Source organism: Lampris incognitus, chromosome 17 (genome assembly GCF_029633865.1).
Source record: "Lampris incognitus isolate fLamInc1 chromosome 17, fLamInc1.hap2, whole genome shotgun sequence".
In the NCBI taxonomy this organism is placed as follows: domain Eukaryota; kingdom Metazoa; phylum Chordata; class Actinopteri; order Lampriformes; family Lampridae; genus Lampris; species Lampris incognitus.
The window spans coordinates 41,746,834-41,767,789 of record NC_079227.1 but is presented as its reverse complement, the minus strand read 5'-3'; the positions used below and the strand labels follow the sequence as shown (position 1 = coordinate 41,767,789).

The 20,956-nt window shown below is 49.4% G+C and overlaps 1 protein-coding gene across 1 annotated transcript in view; it reads left to right on the top strand.

Annotated features, from left to right (window-relative positions):
- LOC130127233 (H-2 class II histocompatibility antigen, E-S beta chain-like) overlaps positions 1-14,029 on the top strand; it is a gene marked incomplete at its 5' end in the record, with an annotated part of 32,175 nt that extends 18,146 nt beyond the window's left edge. Inside the window, one exon of the mRNA XM_056296802.1 lies at positions 13,845-14,029. Coding sequence (XP_056152777.1) covers positions 13,845-14,029 — 185 coding nt within the window. The remainder of the gene's footprint in view (positions 1-13,844) is intronic.
- Positions 14,030-20,956: the final 6,927 nt, after the last annotated feature.

Genomic DNA, 20,956 nt, shown 5'->3' with positions numbered 1-20,956 from the left:
GAGAAAACATGCAGGGCAACGAAAAGAGTCCAGTAATCCACTTTGCGGGTAACTCACGACAAACAGAGAAAGCCCAAAAAACTTACTGGCAATCCAAATTGGGAACGCGGCAGGATAATTCCACAGGGAAGACTCCACGGAGAAAACAGTTAACCCAAGGGCGGAGATAAACTCGGAGAGGATGCACAAGGAGGGAAGAGTAACCACTTCAGCGAGGAGGTTACGGCACAAACTTGCAACGAGCTCTGGGAGACCATCAAACTTAAGCCCAGCCTTGACGAGCTGATTAGTTGCAGGTGCGGGATGAGACGACAAGCTTCAGGTGTGAGACGGAGCGCGCCTGGCTCGTTCCCGTTGACAAGTGCGCAGCTCCCTGGCCGCGCGCTCAGAGGTCCCGGGCGTACCAGCGAGATCACGTTGGGAAGGGTGCACGGCTGGGGGAGCCGTAATAGTACCCCCCCCCTCCACGGGAGCCACCAGGCGACGATAAATCTCGGTGAGCAGCCCAGGGTCCAGGATGAGCTGGCGGGAGACCCAGCTACGTTTCTCCGGACCGTAGCCTTCCCAGTCCACCAAATACTGGAACCCCCGTACTCGGCGCCGGACGTCCATCAGACCTTCCACTGGGGGGTGCCCATCCACGATCTCAGGGGGAGGCGGAGCTGGGGCCGGAGGCATCAGAGGACTGAGAGAGACAGGCTTAACCCGAGACACATGAAAAACCGGACGGATCTTCATCGAAGCCGGAAGCTTCAGACTCACCGCCGCGGAACTGAGCACCTTCCTGATCTCAAAGGCCCTGACGAACCGGGGGTTCAGCTTCTTCGCGGTGGACTGAAGCGGGAGGTCCTTCGAGGACAGCCACACCCTTTGGCCTGGTTGGTACATAGGCGCTGGGGACCGGCGCGACGACACCGGTTCAGATGGGCCTGCACGGAGGGAACTGCCACTTCCGACTCCTGCGCAGCAAAGAGAGGCAGCTGGTAGCCCAGGGACACCTCAAAAGGTGAGAGGCCGGTGGCAGAGCTGACCAGGGAGTTGATGGCATACTCGACCCAGGGGAGGACCCGGCTCCAGGAGCTGGGCTTCTTGGCGGCAACGCACCGGAGGGCAGACTCCACGCTCTGGTTCATCTTCTCCGTCTGCCTGTTAGTCTGTGGATGATATCCAGAGGAGAGGCCAACAGAGGCACCCAACCCCTTACAAAAGGCCCGCCATACCTGGGAGACGAAATGGGGCCCTCGGTCCGAGACGACGTCCAGGGGAAGGCCGTGGAGACGGAACACGTGGCTCGTCAGGAGGTACGCCGTCTCAGAAGCCGATGGGAGTTTGGGGAGGGCCACCAAGTGCACTCCCTTACTGAAGCGGTCCACCACTGTCAGGATCACAGTGTTACCCTGGGCATCAGCTCCCGGTTCCCGACATCGTAGTTCTCCTCGACGGGGAGGAACCGGCGAGAGAAGGCGTCGCATGGATGAAACTTCTGGTCAGACGCTGACTGCTGGGAGAGGACAGCCCCCAACCCGGTGTCCGAAGCGTCCACCTCCACGATGAACTGCCTCTTGGGGTCGGGGTGGAGCAGGACTGGAGCGCTGGTGAACCTCTCCTTGAGGGACTGGAACGCAGAGCGGGCAGCCGGGGACCAGATGAATGGCTGGGAGGGGGAGGTCAGCCTGGTGACAGGTTCTGCCACGCGGCTGTAGTTCCTGATGAACCTCCTGTAGAAGTTTGCAATTCATTCCGGGATGTGGGATCGGGCCAGACCACCACAGCCTGGATCTTGCGGGGGTCGGCTCGGGTCTGTCCCTTCTCAACGATGAAGCCTAGGTAGTCAGAAGGGGAATGGAACCGGCACTTCTCTGCCTTGACAAAGAGCCGGTTCCGGAGGAGACGTTCGAGTACCCGGCGGACTTGCTCCTCGAGGGTCCTGGAGAAGATGAGGATGTCATCGAGGTAGACCACCACAAACTCGTCGAGCATGTCGCGGAGAATGTCATTCATGAGAGCCTGGAATACCGCCGGGGCGTTGGCGAGGTCGAACGGCATGACCAGGTACTCAATGACCCCGGGGCGTCTTAAAGGCAGTCTTCCACTCGTCCCCTTTCCGGATCCGGAGCAGATGATAGGCACACCGGAGGTCCAGCTTAGTGAAGACAGTAGCCTAGGTGAGGGGCTCAAGGGTGGAACTTGGGTGACTTTAACTCCCAAATATGTGAAACTCTGTTGGGCAATCTTAAAGGGTAGCGTATGCAAGGGATAATCTTTAGCGGCGGTATTAATAGGAAATATTTCACTTTTGCTCAAATTCAGTTTGTATCCCGATATCAGGCTAAACGACTGAAGAGTGGCGAGTATAGCAGGGACAGAGGTGGGCAAGCCAGAAACGAATAAAAGGAGATCATCCGCGTAACGCGAGGCTTTCAGTTCCATGCCATTTCTTACTATGCCTGTAATATGGGGATTGGATTAAAGCGCTACTGAAAGGGGTTCAATGGCAATAGCAAATAACAAAGGACTTAAGGGGCAGCCCTGTCTTGTAGAGCGGAAAAGGCGAAAGTCGTCAGAGTTAATATTATTCGTCCTGATTGAAGCATGTGGAGAAGAATAGAGTAACCGAATCCATGAAATAAAGTTTTTTCCAAAGCCAAATTTCTCTTAAGTGAAGAAAAGATAATTCCACTCCACTCTATCGAACGCCTTCTCGGCATCTAAAGATATCAAAGCCTCTTGAGAGTCAGAAGCCGGAGTATTATAAATTACATTGAACAAACATCTCAGATTAGAGAATGAATGCCTGTTTCGAATAAATCCTGTTTGATCTTGAGAAATTATAGAAGGGAGAACAGATTCAAGGCGTAGTGCTAGTAATTTGGATAACAATTTAAAAGTCAGCATTCAGTAAACTTATTGGGCGATAAGAGCAGCAAGCTACGGGATCTTTGTCTTTTTTCAAGAGGAGAGAAATAGAGACTTGATTAAGAGTTTGAGGAAAACGTCCAGCGACAAGTGATTCGTTAAACATATCTAATAGTAAAGGGGCCAGCTTTTGCCAAAACTTCTTATAAAATTCAGACGGAAAACCATCTGGGCCTGGGCACTTCCCATTTTGCAGAGATGTAGCAGCTGCGTGAAGTTCTGAAATAAATTCTCTAATCCTTTCACGTCTGATAGACCAATAGAGGGAATAGCTAAATTTTCAAAGAAGGTATCATAATTAGGAGGAGTTGGACCTTGATCAGAAGAGTAAAGAGATATATAAAATTCCTTAAAAATATTATTAATTTCTAAAGGGTCCGTAGTTTTACCTGAATCTGAGAAATGTGACGCGACATAGCCATTTGGCGCAACTGGTGTGCTAGTAGCTTGCTGGCCTTATCACCATGTTCATAGAACCGGGATCTCGACTAGCAAGACCTCAGTAGTGCGATGAGTCATGAGGGCATCGTACTCAGCTTGTAAGGAGAGACGTTCCTTGTAAATATCTGGGGACTGGGAGGAAGCATACAAGTTATCAAGTTGAGAAATACTCTTTGCCAGCCTAGATAATTTTTCCTCTCTAACTTTTCTCTCATGTCCTGAATAAGAAATTATTTCCCCCCTAATATATGCCTTTAATGTCTCCCACAGCAAAGAAGCAGACACGTCAGGTGTTTTGTTTACACTCACAAAAAAGTCAATCTGTTGTGAAACAAAGTTAACAAAATCCTCATTCGATAGTAAGCGTGTATTAAGAAACATAATCAACATGCACTCACCAGAGTGCGTGTTGATTATGTTCTTTTTTTAAATGTTCATTGAGATTGGAGCATGGTCAGATTTAACAATAGCATTGTATTTACAGTCTGACACCGATGAAAGTAGTCGATTATCAACCAAGAACAAGTCAATACGGGTGAAAGTGTGATGCACATGGGAGAAGAAAGAATATTCCCTTTTAGAAGGGCTGAAAAAGCGCCAGGCACCAGAAACTGCCAACTCTTCCATGAAAGACTGGATTACTCTGGCAGATTTCGAAGGTGAGCAAACCTTAGAGGAGGAGTGGTCCAACTGAGTATTGAGCCAGCAATTAAAGTCACCTCCTAAAATCAAACAGTGTGAAGACATATCAGGGAGAGTTGAGAAGAGACGTTTAAAAAAGGCCTCAGCCGAGGCCCGGGTAACGCTAACCAGATGGTTCTGTGGGGCAGGGCGGCTCACTAGGATCTCCCGGGGCCCCAGTGACCCTAGTCTTTTGGCTGAGTGGGGCAGCCGCTGATCAGATGTCCCTTCTGGCCACAGTAGAGGCATTGAACCACCTTGAACCGGGCCTCCCGTTCGGCCGGACTAAGGCGCGTGCACCCCAGCCGCATGGGTTCCTGTCGTTGTCTGGGGCGCGGAGGGAGAAGCGGCCACAGGGAAAGTGGGATCCTGCCAGGAGTGCTGGACGACTGGGGAATGGACGGGGATCCACGCAGGGCTCGCTCGCGCCTCCTCTCCCGGAGGTCCTCGAGGGAGGTGGGCTCTTCCCGGGTGGCTAGCTGGTCCTTGACAGCCTCGCTGAGACCTCTCCGGAAGGTGACCCGAAGTGACTGGTCATTCCAGTCGCTCTCAGCTGCGGCCAGCCTGAACTCCATCAAGTAGTCTGTGACACTGCCACTGCCCTGCTGGATACTGCTCAGCCGAGCACCAGGGTCCTGGCCACCGACTGGATGGTGGAAAACCTTCCGTAGTTCCGCCTCAAAGGCCTCGTAGGTGAGGCAGAAACTGGCCTTCATGGACCAGGAAGCAGTGGCCCACTGAGCTGCTCGGCCTGTAAGCAGGTTGGTCACGTAAGCGACCCGGGCAGCATCAGACGTGAACATGCTGGGTTGGTGAAGGAAGACCAGCTCACACTGCATGATGAACGTGGCACAGGCCTCAAAGTCGCCATCAAACGGTCGTGGGCTGGAGAGGCAGGGCTCCCGGGGAACTGGGTTGAGCCCCACAGGGTTAACCGGGGCAGCGGGCCCAGGGGGCGGGTTACCCAAGACTCCAGGGGCAAGCTGGCCCGGCGGCTGGATGGTGAGAGCCGCCGTGATGGTTTGCAACTGCCGCAGGATCTCTGCTTGTTGGCTCGCCAACGCCGCCTGCTGCCTCGTTAGGTTACCCACACAGGCCTGGAGGGGCGGGACCCGAGTCTGAAGATCTCTCACCGCGGCGGAGGCCGCCTCTAGCTGCTGGGTGTGGGAGTTAGTCAGTTGGATCTGTCCGATGAGAGCCGCTCGAAGCGGACTGGCCGGTACGCTCTCTGTGTCGGCTGGGGTCGTCATGGTCAGTTCGTACTGTTAGGGTTTGTGGAAGACCCCAAGCGCACGACACCAGACAGAGATGGGGTTAGCCGAAAACTGGAGTACTTTATTCCTTGCGCGTACAAATAGTCAAACACAGGAAGGCAATGAGCGACAAGGAAAAAACGGAAAGTCCAAGGGGGAAAAAACTCGCGGGTAATCCAAACGGGAACACGGCAGGATACTTCCTTGCAAGGGAAAACATGAACCAAGGGCTGGGGTGAGTTCGGAGAGAAAAGGACCGTGGGAGGAGAGTGGCCGCTACTGCGGGTGCGGGGAGGTTACAACACGAACTGACAACGGGCGCGTGGGAGGCCACCAAACTTAAGCCCAGCCCTGATGAGTAAGCCCGGCCCTGACGAGCTGATTGGCTGCCGGCGCGGGGTGGGCGGGCCACGGCGCAGGGTGGGCGGGCCGTAACAAAGCTAACCCCTGTCCCTTCCTTTGTAGCGCTCTAGTCATGTATAGAAATCAGTTCAGCAGTGTACTGCACTCTGCACTGTACCAAAGCCTCTGACTCGTTAGTACACATCCATTCCTCGGGTTTGGGACAAGTGAGACACAGTCCCTGACTGGCCGGTATGCAAACCACAGCAACCACAAGGTTGATAAATCCATTTTAATGGAAAATGTAAAACCCTTTAGAACTTCAATGTACAAAGCATGTAACACTTGCACCTTAAAATCTGAAATTGAAGCAAGCCATGTTTTAAAAAAAATACCTCAGTGAATGTACACTGCTCAAAAAAATAAAGGGAACACATAAGCAATGCAATGTAGCTCCAAGTCAATCACACTTTTGAGATATCAACATGTCCAGTTAGGAAGCAACACTGATTTGTGAATCAATTTCACCTGTTGGTAAATTGTCTAATTTCCACCAGGTGGAAATTAGACAATTTGCAAGACAACCCCTATAAAAGGAATGGATTTGCAGGTGGTGGCCACAGACCATTTGCCTGTCCTCATCTTTTCTGGCCGATCTTTGGTTAGTTTTTCATTTTGCTAGTGCCCTCACCACTAGAGGTGGCATGAGGCGGTATCTGCAACCTACAGAAGTTGCTCAGGTAGTGCAGCTCATCCAGGATGGCACATCAATGCATGCTGTGGCAAGAAGATTTGATGTGTCTCCCAGCACAGTGTCCAGAGCATGGAGGAGGTACCAGGAGACAGGCCAGTACACCAGGAGACGTGGAGGGGGCCGCAGGAGGACAACAACCCCGCAGCAGGACCGCTATCTGGTCCTTTGTGCAAGGAGGAACAGGAGGAGCACTGCCGGAGCCCTACAAAACGACCTTCAACAGGCCACTAATGTGCAGGTTTCTGCTCAAACAGTGAGAAACAGAATGCATGAGGATGGTATGAGGGCCCGACGTCCACAATTAGGGCCTGTGCTCACAGCCCAACACCGTGCAGCCCGATTGACCTTTGCCAGAGAACATCTTGGTTGGCAGATTCACCATTGGCGCCCTGTGCTCTTCACAGATGAGAGCAGGTTCACACTGAACACATGTGACAGAAGTGAGAGAGTCTGGAGACGCTGTGGAGAACGTTCTGCTGCCTGCAACATCCTCCAGCATGACCGGTTTGGCGGTGGGTCAGTGATGGTCTGGGGAGGCATATCCTTGGAGGGCCGCACAGACCTCTACGTGCTAGCCAGAGGTACCATGACTGCCATTAGGTACCGGGATGAGATCCTCAGACCCATTGTCAGACCATATGCTGGTGCAGTGGGCCCTGGGTTCCTGCTCATGCATGACAATGCTCGTCCTCATGTGGCCAGAGTGTGTCAGCAGTTCCTGTATGTCGAGGGCATTGATGCTATGGACTGGCCTGCACGTTCCCCAGACCTGAATCCAATCGAGCACCTCTGGGACATCATGTCTCGTACCATCCGCCAACGCGATGTCGCACCACAGACTGTCCAGGAGTTGACCGATGCCCTGATCCAGGTCTGGGAGGAGATCCCTCAGGAGACCATCCGTCGTCTCATCAGGAGCATGCCCAGACGTTGTAGGGAGTGCATACAGGCACGTGGAGGCCACACACACTACTGAGCCTCATTTTGAATCGTCTTGAAGGATTTCCACAGAAGTTGGATCAGCCTATGTTCTCATTTTCCACTTTGATTTTGAGTATGATTCTGAATCCAGACCTTAATGGGCTAATGATTTTGATTTCCATTGATCATTCTTAGGTTATTTTGCTCTAAACACATTCCTCTGTCTAATAAATAAAGATTTTCAGCTGGAATATTTCATTCATCGAGGTCTATATTGTGTTTTTTAGGTGTTCCCTTTATTTTTTTGAGCAGTGTATATATGTATATATGTACACAACATAGTTTTTCATTGTTGTATCATTTACTTCAAAAGTTCACTATGGTAACTTTTTAACCAAAGAGAAACAAGACAGGTTTCTTAAATAAATGACATTATGTTGTATAAATGCCTTAACTTTACAGCGAATACTGTTTTAATAAAATGCTGAAGTGTATAAGCCTTGTAGGTCTTCTTGTCTTTACATAATACAACTTTACACCGTCTTTACAATAGTTTGGCAGTTCATTTTCATACAAAGTATTTTATGGCATGAGGACAGTAGAGCTCAGCAACACTTCCCAAAGTTACAGGCATGAGCTGGTGTGTGTCCTCCATCACAGTAGAGCCGTATCACAACTGAACACCATGTGGCAAAAAACACAACAGTACAAGTCACATTTACATCAATGTTTTTAGCTCAATAACATTGAAATATCAAAACTATGAAATAAATACACCAGAGGAAAAAATACTCCGTATGAAAAGAGCCAAGAACAAACACAACAGGAGGGAAACGACAACAGACCAACTACTCAGACACACGAACAAATGAGAACAGCGACGCTGTTTGCTTGCGGACTGAAAGAGCTTTCATGAAGAGTTCTGACATGTTCTGCTTTGTGTGTTAAACGTCTTGACGCATGCGCAGCAACCCAGCTTAGAAAACCAAAGAAGGTTGAATCAGTCCATCTGGACGCAGCGTTTACCATAGACAGATGTTATGGACAGATGTTTGACAGATGTCTGACAGGTGTAATTGACATGTTACTCACAGATGTTACTGACAGATGTCTGAGACTTATCCGTGGACCACGAGCACAGACTTGAAATAAGCGTAGCACATTAAAAACACTAGCTGACAACTTACCCAGAACAGCTTACAACAAGAGAGCAGGAAGAGATTTCATGCCTTGCTCAAGGACACATGGACTGATAGACCTGGGGCCACCTACTTGCATCTCCCTCAGTACTCCAGCATCCTGCGAGGCTCATTTCCACCTACGCCTGCCCTATGAGGAACATCCCGCTACCACCAGCCTGTGTGGTACAAACTGAAATACTATTGGTCTTCATTAGAGTAATAGTGCCAAGTTGCTTTTAATGCTGGTTGGGCTTCTCTCCACCCCACTGAGAAGAGGACATTGAGGACATGCTGGCACATGCCATGAAACACAACATATAGTGGTTTCTAATAAGGCTAGCCACTTCAGTTTTAAGCCCTCATCTCTTTACCGGATTTCCTCCCGACCGACTGATTTTCTGAGCCCATTAAAACAGAGAAACCAAAAAATTATCTTAGAAAGCACAAGGTTGTCTGTCCCACAGGCCCACAGGCCTTCTGCTCCAAGTCTGCTTGGCACTGAAGGTTTGGGATGATGTGAACCACCATCACAGTTACTGTATTTGTCCGTCCATGCATATTCTCAGGTCACATGATGTGTTTGCTGTTGGGTCATGTGACGAAGCCATTGTGACTAGGCCTTCTTGACCACATCACTTCATTTCTGGAAAAGAAAGCCTCAAATGCCTTTTTCCTTGCATGACCTCGCCTCAGGTCACAAGGTCGGTGTTGAAGGTTCCACGAGAAAGTCCCAAATGACATGACATAGTTCCAGAACAGCTACAGTTTTACATTACATGACCAAGTGCCAACTCACAGCACCTGCTGAGCCGGCTGACCAGGAGCAGGCAGTGAAGGTGACATGCCGATGGTGGTTTCATCCCCTTTTTCAGAAACAACTTGTTTTTTTTGCAACCAGCTACAAGGATCCCAGCAACGACCCCTGTGGACCTCTGAGGAGGAGAGGTTTGAGGAAGATGGGGTGTCATGAGTTCTCGTCTTCCCCGGCTCCTTCAGCACTGACCCGCTTCAGGGAGGTCACCACCTCCTTCACGCAGTGATACAAAATGTTTTTCACCTGTGCAGAAAGAGGGAGAGAAGATAGAGGTTAAAGATGGATGTCTGGGAGGCAGAGGACCTTCTTCACACTCTACATCATCAAAGATCAAACTTCCTAGAAAGAATTCCCCAAATCATTTCTTGGCTGAATTTGAGTTGTTTTTACAATTGGGAGTGCCTGCTAATGAGGCTGTGCAACAATGTAGGCTGTATCACACAGTACCTCCAAGTCTTTACAATATGTATATTGAATGTGGGTCAATATACAACATCTTGTTATAATTACCTACAGGTAGAAGACTGTCTGTATGGACAGGCAATGCTTGATGGGATGCTACCCTAGATTACCATGTTACCACAGAATGATGCCAGCAGCAGCTGAAATGAGGTCAACCATTAGACACTTATCTGCTCCCGACAGCAAGAACAGTCAGCTTTTATACTGTGACTCTACAGACCTGCAGGAACACGGTCCAGACTGTCCATCTGACTCTACAGACCTGCAGGAACACAGTCCAGCCTATCCATCTGACTCTAAAGACCTGCAGGAACACAGTCCAGCCTGTCCACCTGACTCTACAGACATGCAGGGACACAGTCCAGCCTGTCCACCTGACTCTACAGACCTGCAGGAACAGGGTCCAGCCTGTCCATCTGACTCTACAGACCTGCAGGAACACAGTCCAGCCTGTCCATCTGACTCTACAGACCTGCAGGAACACAGTCCAGCCTGTCCATCTGACTCTACAGACCTGCAGGAACATGGTCCAGCTTTTCCATCTGACTCTACAGACCTGCAGGAACACAGTCCTGCGATCATAGGCACAATAGTCAAAACAAAACAAAAATGTAGCTGGACAGAGGGAAATGTAAATTGTATGATTGAATTAATTGAATACCAGAAGGCCTTTTAGGCTACTTCTACTGTCAAGGTTGCAGGACATGTAGTAGCAGAACTACATATAAAATATGATCCTCCAACATAATCACTGACTATCAGCCCTTCTTTCAATAATATTTGTCTCTCTCATTCACAGCCACAACACTGAGGCTGTGTATGTTTAGGTTGCAAGTCATTTATACTGCAATAGCTCATACAAAGGTTCTAAAGGGCTGTGCAGATTTGGAAAATTATGAGAATGATGCAGTGTCCATCCTTTGTCAGATAAAGTTCAACTCAATGAAATAGTTATCTAAATAACCTACATACCAACAACATGGCTTCATCCTTTAAGGATGCGGTATTGTGATTTTTCTGCAGGCGACTTAGCCAGTCCTCCCGCTTGGAATCAAAGTTCTGTAGCTTTTTCTGCAGCCGCTGCTTTTTAGGCTGGTCCCTGTTGCAGTGGCAACACACTTTCACTGCACAAAACGAGACACTCTTGCAGAAAGTGCAGGTCTTTTTGTTGGAACCTTTTTTTGGTGGAACACTCATTTTTGACAGACCAACAGAGAGTGAGAGCGAGAGAGGGAGGCAGACAGACAAACAGACAGATTGATAGACAGACACAGACAGACAGACAGGGTAGAGACGAACAGACGGACAGATGTTGGAAATACAAGAGTGTGAGAGAGGGATGGATAGACAGAAGAGTGAGAGAGAGATGGATGGATGGATGGGTGGGTGGACGGACAGACAGAATGACAGACAGAGGTTGGCTCTTAAAAGAGCCTTTGGGTTTAATAATATTGCGGGATCCAAGGGTGGGGCAAAAACAATGACTGGAGCTGCAATGACAAGGAAAAGAGAGGTGAATACTATATTGCCACATACAGTAACACTCATGCAATGTTGTCTTTTTTGGAGGTTAGAAGAAACCCTCATCTTCACATCCAAAGGAGTTGAATCAAGTGCAACTGGACTTGGTATATATCCGTGAAGACGTTTCGCCTCTCATCCAAGAGGCTTCCTCAGTTCGTGTCTTTCTGACTAGACCAAGCTAGTCTGACTGGCTGCTGATGAGACTCAGTATTTATCCTCTAGGAGTCGTTGCCAGAGCTATAGATATGTGTGGCTCTTTGTGATCCGATGTTTACCAACGCCCGTCGCTAACAGAGCCATAGACATGAGTGGCTCTTTTGTGTACCGATGTTTGGCCGCGCCCGTCGCCATCGGGGCTATTGATTTGCATTTGTTTAGCAGCGACGGTGGTTGGGGGTGTTAGTTTCGACTTCATTATTCAGTGGTCATGAGAGTGGTTGGAGCCGTTAGTGAGCGACTGTTGTTCTTGGAGGCTAGGCTTCTTGAGTGTCCTGGGTAGAGATGAAAGGATGGCATTGTAAGTGGGAGATAGGTGGTGTCGCAGACCTCCTCCTCTGTTGAGGGATGGTTTTTCCAGTTTCGCATAGATGGCTTCCTTCACCCCTCTTTCAAACCATCTGTCTTCTCTGTCCTTATCTTCTCCGACCGGTCGAGCTACAGCATACCGGTGATCCCGAGTTGGCTAATGCAGCTATGAGCTAGCAACTCGTGGCGAAACTTGGGCTCATTTCATGCTATTGCTATGTACAAGCAATAAGGACTGTTAGTCAACTAGGTTAGCAAGTCAGTTACACGAAATTGTTGTGTTAGCCAGAAAATGTCATTTGTGAGGCTCTACATTCTCCAAAAAATAGCAACCCCCTTCCCCACTTTGCAACGCATTAGCTCTGCAGACTATGCTAGCTAGCTAACATGCTTGCTAGCATGCTAGCTAGCTGACATTATTAGCGATCTAATTCCACTCTCATTAACTATTTGGACCAAATGTTTAGGCCATACTTTGACAAACAAATGAGTAACGTACCAGAAACGTGTGGATTGTAGCCAAAACGCTCTCAAACAGAACTGCACATGCTACTATATGCGTAAGATAAAGCCTGATGGACACGTCTTCAAATTACCAGAGAAAAGGTCGACGTCGCAATGAAAGTAGTGCCGTTGTGCGCGTGGGACATTGTGATTGGCGCGCGAAGGTGCAGTTCCAATAAAAACGTGTCCTTCCTTCGTTGCTCCCTTGGTCGCTCGATCCCTTCCTAAAGATACTGCTTATTATTATTATTATTATTATTATTATTATTATTATTATTATTACAGTGCACGTTTTGTGTTGCCGTTCTAGAATGCAGTAGATGCGCGCACACAAGTCTATACGGTACCTTTTAACTACTATGTAAAATGTGGGCTACCAGCAATTCAGCCTGTGTTGCCACATACATGGCTGCTATGTTAAGTTTGCTGAGGCAAATTAAATAAATAAACAGTTTACAACATTAAGTAAGAGTTCACATTATATCAATAATACACAGACCGCCCGGCTCGTGCCCACTATTCGCCAAATAACGTCATTCACGTGCTGACGGCGACCACTAACCACCGTTTCTCCATAACGTTACTCGGTTGGACCAAATAAACGTAAGTTTTGCATGTTGTCATGTCTTCTTGAATGACAAAATACAATCTATCCATCTATTTTATTTCATTTCCTCCAAAATAGACTTACTGTTTTTGGTTAAAAAATACTAATAAAACATGTTTTTTTTTCCACCGGAAAACTATAGCCGGACAACGTAAACCGGGAACCAGGAACTGGACGCCCGTTATATAGATACGATATTTTCGTATAGTTACGAAATGTATTTGATTAAATTCGTATGTATTCAACGAAAACGTGTGATACTCGGTTGTTACTACATACCCGTGCACACTGGGAGGTGCAGGGACGCTCGGCCTGTCAAACATGCTCGCCGCCGGAGACACGTATCAACGACTGCTCGCAGAGTTCCCTGACCTCACCACACCTACGTTCTCGTCAGCGGTGGTCAAGCACGGCGTGGAGCACCATATTGCCACCGACGCCCCCCCCCCCGGTCTACGCACGTGCTCGGCGCCTCGACTCTGCTAAGCTCGCGATCGCCAGGGAGGAGTTTACCACCATGGAACGCATCGGCATCGTGCGCCGGTCGGACAGCCCGTGGGCCTTCCCCCTGCACATGGTTTTTAAGGCTGATGGCAGTTGGCGCCCCTGTGGCGATTTTCCTCGTCTGAACAATGCCACAACCTCCTGCACATACAGGACTTCTCCACCCACCTGGCGGGGGCCACCATCTTTTCCAATGTGGATTTGGTGTGGGGCTAACACCAGGTACCGGTCCACCCTCGGGACGTGCCCAAGACAGAGGTCATCATGCCGTTGGGACTCTTCGAGTTCCTGCGGATGCCCTTCAGCCTCAAGGGGGCAGTGCAGACGTTCTAGCGGCTGATGGACTCTGTGCTATGGGATATGCAATTCTTTTTTGTTTACTTGGACGACATTCTTGTGGCAAACGCGTCCGCAGAGGAGCACCTGACGCACCTCCGGCAGTTGCTCAAGTGGCTCAGTGCGCATGGACTCATAGTCAACCGAGTCAAGTGCCAGTTCGGCTTGTCGTCCATCGACTTCCTCAGCCACCGCGTCTCCCCGCAGGGAGCCGTTCTGCTTCTTGTGGACGCCGTCGCCAGTTTCCCATGCCCCCGCACGTGAAGTCGTTGCAGGAGTTCCTAGGCATGGTGAACTTTTATAACAGGGTCATTACCCGCGCAGCTCACCGCATGCGGCCCTTGTACAAGGCCCTGTGGGACAAGGAAGCCAAGGGCGAGGTAGACTGGTCCCGACGACGCCAAGGCTGCGCTGGCCAACGTCGCTTTGCTGGCGCACCCGTCCCCCACTGACCCGATTGCCCTCACGACCAACACCTCTGACTATGCGGTCGGGGCGGTGTGCGAGCAGTGGGTGGGCGGCGCCTGGCAGCCCCTTGCCTTCTTTAGCAAGCAGCTTAAGGACAACGAGCGGAAGTACAGCACATTCGACTGGGAGCTCCTGGGTCTCTTCCTTGCCACCCAACACTTCAGGTTCCTGTTGGAACCGTTTCACCGCCTTCATCGACCGCCTTCATCGACCACAGGCCGCTGACATTTGCCATGGCCAAGACCTCCAAGCCGTGGTCTGGGCGCCAACAGCGTCAGCTCTCTGCCATCTCGGAGTTTACCACGGACATCGGGCACGTGGCTGGCAAGGACAACTTCCCGGGTGGTGGCAGGGTCCATTCACTTGGGACACGATTACGCTGCCATGGCTGCAGACCCAGCCACTGACGCGGATATCCAGGCCTATCAGACAGCCGCTACGGGGCTGTGGTTGGAGGATCTAAGTGTTTGACAGTGCCAACGCCACGCTCCTCTGCGACGTTTCCACGGGCCAGCCCCGCCCCATGGTGCCCATCGGAAGGCGGCGCCGTGTTTTTGACGTTATCCATGGCCTTTCCCACCCGGGTGTGAAGGCGTCCACTAAGTTGGTGGGAGCCAAGTTCGTCTGGCCCGGCCTCAGGAAGGATGTCAAGACCTGTGCTGACTCCTGCGTGGCGTGCCAGCATTCCAAGATACACCGTCATACCAAAGCCCCCTTGGCGCAATTCTTGGTGCCCAAGAGGCGTTTTGACCATGTGACTATGGACCTGGTGGGCACCCTGCCCTACTCCCACGGGTTCACTCACCTTCTCATCATGGTGGACAGGACCAACAGGTGGCCGGAAGCTGTTCCCCTGTCATCTTTCATGTCCGAGCTCTGGACTGCAGTCGTGGAGGGGCTGGGGGTGAAGCTCCACCATACCATGGCGTACAACCTGCAGGGCAATGGACTTTGTGAGCGGTTTCATCGGTTTATGAAGGCTGCTCTTCGTGCCAGCCTCACCGACAGCAATTGGGTCAACCGCCTCCCGTGGGTCATGCTCGGCCTTCGCTCCGCCCCCAAGGAAGACCTCCCGTCCTCGTCTGCTGGACGTCATGGCCCAAGGGTCTGCAGTTTCTCATCGGGCTTTGGCCCAGGACGGTGCCAACGCTTTCGCTCCAATCCCTACATCTCACCTCTTCCTCCCTCAGTCCTACGTCCCCAAGAATCTGCTGTCAGGCAGGTACATGTTCATTCGCCACGACAGCCACTGTACCCCCCTGCAGCCCCCCTACGATGGGCCCTTCCTCGTCCTGGAAGCGAGGTCTAAGAACTTTGTGGTGGACATGAGGGGCAAGCTGGACCGGTGGACCGTCTCAAGCCTGACCATTTGGACTTGGGTGGGCCGGTCAAACTGGCCCTGCCCCCGCGGTGTGGACGCCCCCCTTCTCTGGCCCCCAGCCCAGACTCAGCCCCCCCCCTGCCCCCATACCCTTTCAGCGCAGCCGTTTTGGCCGCCTGGTCCGCCCCCCAAGACATTGATTGTTTCACTGGGGACTGTACGCCTATTGGCTTTTTGTGTTTCATTGAGTAGTGTTGTGTTACATTACTGTTTTGCATTTTTTCGTGATGGTGAATTCTGGGGGGGGGGGGGCTGTGTGGTGATACACAATGGAGGATCGATTCACCAGGGGCTGCTGCTCCTTTAAAGAAGACGTTCAGAGTTATGACGTAGGCACGGTTTCGAGTTTCCCAGGAGGTGTTGTCAGGAGAGATTGTGCTGTATCGGTGTTGTTTTGTGTGGCGAGTAAACGGAATTAACTCAACTCGATCTCTCCGTGTCCTCATTCCTGCACCCCCACGATATGTTTTTCCTGGGTCAGTTCGGAGATGGAGATTTATTGTTCTTGCCAGTGGCGCCCCCAGAAATTTTTCATAGGGGTGGCCAAATGGGGCCACTGAAAATCTTGGGGTGGCACACCAAAACCAAGAGCCATGACTGAATTTCGGGAATTCTATGCTGCTGTTGTAGTGTACTGTATAGGCTAGTGGAAAACTGTCAATATGAGAGTTAAGAAAATATACATTATTGATTTAAATGAACAGCACCTAATGTAAAATATCAGATAGAAGCATATTATGCATAATCAGAAGCATTTTCTGCATATGCGACTCGTGGCTGGGGGGGCCAGCGGGGGGGCCAGGGATAGTATCAGGGTGGCCGTGGCCACCCCTGGCCACCCCTTGGGGGCGCCACTGGTTCTTGCTTCTGGCGATATTTACGAATTTCGCCTTGGGCCACACACACTCTCAAAGAATCCAGTTCTCGCGGGAGTTTCTCTTTAATCGGCGATGGAATCACCAGACCCTGGATGCAACACTTTCCTCGCGGATCTCTGACATAAATCGGATTATATCTAGTGAGCCCACATTCACAAGTAATGACTTTAAGAAAGTGGCCTATACAAGGCAGTGAGGGAAGAGAGGCGGTGTGCGCCGGCGTTTACGTAAGCAACTGCAAAACAATCGCGTTCCTCTGCCCTCCATGATCATGGCCAACGTTCAGTCATTGAGGAATAAAATTGACGAATTACACGCGAATACCGGACATCTGCGTGAATAGCGTTAGCATTAGCATTTAGCATTCACGGAAACATGGCTCTCGGAGAATGTTTCTGAAGCCTCACTGGATATAGATGGCTTTGGCTCTCCCGTAAGACTGGACCGGGATAATGCGGTAACACAGAAATGTCACGGAGGGGGAGGGGGAGGGGGTGCCTGTATATCAATCACAGGTGGTGCAACAGTTGTACTGTACGGGAGCGGCTGTGTTTGCCAGATATTGAGCTCTTGTCTGTGTCGGTAAGACCCTTCTATCTCCCGAGGGAATTCCCCCGGGTGTTGGTCCCCGTCATGTACACTCATCCCAAGGCCAACGCAGAATTTGCGGCGGACACCATCTTCAAAGTGGTACAGTCACTTCAATGTATCTCTCCAGAGGCCCCCAGTAATATACTGGGAGACTTTAACCACTGTAACTTGAAGAAAACATTGAACAGCTTTTATCAGTATGTCAGTTGTCCTACGCGTCACAGTAAAACTCTGGACCTCTGTTATGGCTCCATAAAGGGAGCGTACAGGTCTGAGTCGGGCCCCGCTCTCGGATCTTCCCATCACAGTACGGTGCATCTTCTGCCTGTATGTAAGACTGTGTTGAGGAGAGAGAAAGTACACATAAGGCAGGTGAAGGTGTGGAATACTGTCTCCTCTCTCACCCTGCAGGGGTGCTTCGACTGTACAGACTGGTCACTGTTTACTGAATCCTCAGACAATACTGATGAGCTAACGGACGTTGTGTGTAGCTTTATCTCCTTTCGTACAGACAATGTGATTCCGACCAAGGCTGCCAAGATTTCCCCTAACAACAAACCAGGGGCTTCATCAGCCCTTAAGGGCTGGTTCATAAAAGGAAAAATGCTTTTAAAGAGGGCAATGATACTGTAGTTAAGGAAACAAAGAAGGAGATCAGGTCAGAAATCAGAAAGGCTAAACTCAGGTACAGAGATAAACTACTAGAAGCTGAGCAGTAACCGTTTAAGGGTGGCCTGGAGCAGTCTGAAATCTATGACTGGGTGTAAAGACAATGGCAACAGGAACATTGCTCTGGCTGGTTTTAATTCAGATAAACAGCTGGCCGTTGAGTTAAACAATTTTTACTTGAGATTTGATAATCATGATTTCACAGACAAACTGAACGCATTAAAGAACAGCGCTAGAGCTCCCCCAGCTTGGACCGTTGATAGCAAAAGTGTAGAAAAACACTTCAAAGTCACCAAGTCTAGGAAAAGCCCTGGATCTGATAATACCTGTGGCCAGGTTCTTAAAATCTGTGCTGAACAGTTGTGTGGAATATTTCACGCTATTTTCCCACTATCCCGTCAACAGGGGGTCCCTAAATTATGGAAACATTACACAATTGTACCAGTTGCCAAGACCCTGTGACATTAAATGACTATAGACCAGTAGCGTTGACTTCTCTAATCATAAAGATATTTGAGAAGCTCATTAAAACGGAGGTTTTATCGCAGGTGGAGAAATCCCTTGATCCACTGCAATTTGCATACAGGCCCGATAGGGGTGTACAAGATGCCATAATAACACTTTTGAATTTTCTGTACCGCCATCTTGGGGGGGGGATGCTCATGCCAGGCTGTTTGTTGTAGATTTCTCCTCAGCCTTTAACACAATCCAGCCACATCTGTTAGCAGATAAGCTAATCCATCTTTTCAAACTGGGTCTTAATCTAGTTGGCTGGATACTGGACTTCTTGACTAATAGGTCCCAGTGTGTGAGGGTTAATGGCTGCTTTTCCAATCAGCTGTACTCTTCAACTGGTTCCCCTCAGGGCTGTTGCCTCTCCCCGTTATTCTACATCTTGTATATGAATGACTGTCACATTAACCATACCAATAGACACATATTCACATTTGTTGATGATTCAGTGATTGTAAGTCTTCTTGAAGGGGACGAGGGACAACACGATACTGTGATCGATGATTTTGTGTCTTGGTGTGATGAGTCCTTTCTCCACTTAAATGTGTCTAAAACTAAAGACATGATAATCGGAAGAAAGACTCCTCCTAGACCTGTACCAACCAGCATTAAAAGTGCAGACATTGAGCTTGTGGACAGCTACAAGCATCTGGGGGTTGTTCTCCACAACACATTGTGCTTTGAAACTCATGTTGCTTCCACATCACAGAAGGTCCAACAAAGATCTGAGGAAGATGTGGCCATGTAGTGTCTCCTCCCAGATGATGACTCTCTTTTATACAAGTTTTACTGAAACAGTTCTAACATACTGTTTGTGGCTTGGTTTGGTAACGTGACTCTGGTCAATTAAAAACGGCTTGATAGACTCGTCAAATGGGCTAGCAAGATTTCAGGGAGAAGCCAAGCCCAGCTTACTGACCTTTATAAGAAGAAGGTGTTCAGAAAGGTGACTTCCCTTCTGGAGTGCCAAGGTCACCCCCTTCGGCCAGAGTTGGAGCTGTTACCTTCAGGTGGTCGGGTGAGGATGCCCTGTATTAGGACTAAGAGATGCAGGGCTTCCTTTGTCCCCACTGCCATCCAGTTGTTAAATAGTAGATAGTATTCATCTGTTGTCTGCAGTTCGCTAGTTTCCTTGGTCTGTGTATTTTATATTTTATATTTATATTTTTTATATTTTATATTTTATATTTGACCTAGTTTGGTTCTCTTTGCCCACTATGTCCTGTTGTCAATTCCTTGGTGTTTGTATGTTTTGTCTTTGTGTAAGAGTTTTTATACTCACTGCAAACTAATTTCCCTGCAAGGGACAATACAAATACTTTGACTTTGACTTGAGTTCAATGGGCATGTTGGTGAAGGGAACAGCTGATGAGGAGGTTTATGGGTGTCAAGGAGAAAAATATGGAAGGACAGATGGTGGTGGATTTTGTGAAAAAGATGGACATGGCTGTGGTGAATACATATTTCAAGAAGAGGAAGGAACACAGGGTGACGTATAAGAGTGGAGGAAAGTGCACACAGGTGGACTATATCTTATGTAGGAGGCACGATCTGAAAGGGGTTGGAGACTGCAAGGTGGTGACAGGGGAGAACGTAGCTAGGCAGCATCGGATGGTGGTCTGTAGGATGACTTTGGAGACCAAGAAGAGGACGAGAGTGAAGGCAGAGCCAAGGATCAATTGGTTGAAGTTGAAGAAGGAAGACCGTTGTGTGGAGTTCAGGCAGGAGGTAAGACAGCTACTGGGTGGTAGTGAAGAGTTGCCGGGTGGCTGGACAACCACTGCAGAAATAGTGAGGGAGACATCTAGGAAGGTACTTGGTGTGTCATCAGGACAGAGGAAGGAAGACAAGGAGACTTGGTGGTGGAATGAGGAAGTACATCAAATTATACAGAAGAGGAGGTTGGCAAAGAAGAAGTGGGATAGTCAGAGAGATGAAGAAAGTAGACAGGAGTACAAGGATGCAGCGTAAAGCAAAGAGAGACGTGGCAAAGGCAAAGGAAAAGGCGTATGGTGAGTTGTATGACAGGTTAGACACTAAGGAAGGAGAATAGGACTTGTACCGATTGGCTAGACAGAGGCACCAAGCTGGGAAAGATGTGCAGCAAGTTAGGGCGATCAAGGATAGAGATGCAAATGTGCTGACAAGCGAGGAGAGTGTGCTAAGAAGGTGGAAGGAGTACTTTGAGGGGCTGATGAAAGAAGAAAATGAGAGAGAGAGAAAGTTGGATGATGAGGGGATAGTGAATCAGGAAGTGTGGTGGATTAGCAAGGAGGAAGTGAGGGCAGCTATGAAGAGGATGAAGAGTGGCAAGGCAGTTGGGCCTGATGACATACCTGTGGAGGCATGGAGGTGTTTAGGAGAGATGGCAGTGGGTTTTTTTTTAACTAGATTGTTTTACACAATCTTGGAAAGTGAGAGGATGGATGAGGAGGGGAGAAGAAGCATACTGGTACCGGTTTTCAAAAATAAGGGTGATGTGCAGAACTGTAGCAACTACAGAGGTATAAAGTGGATCAGCCACAGCATGAAGATATGGGAAAGAGTAATAGAAGCTAGGTTAAGAGGAGAGGTGATGATCAGCAGCAGCAGTGTGGTTTCATGGCACGAAAGAGCACCACAGATGTGATGTCTGCTTTGAGAATGTTGATGGAGAAGTATAGAGGTGACGAGGTGCAAAAACAACAACCT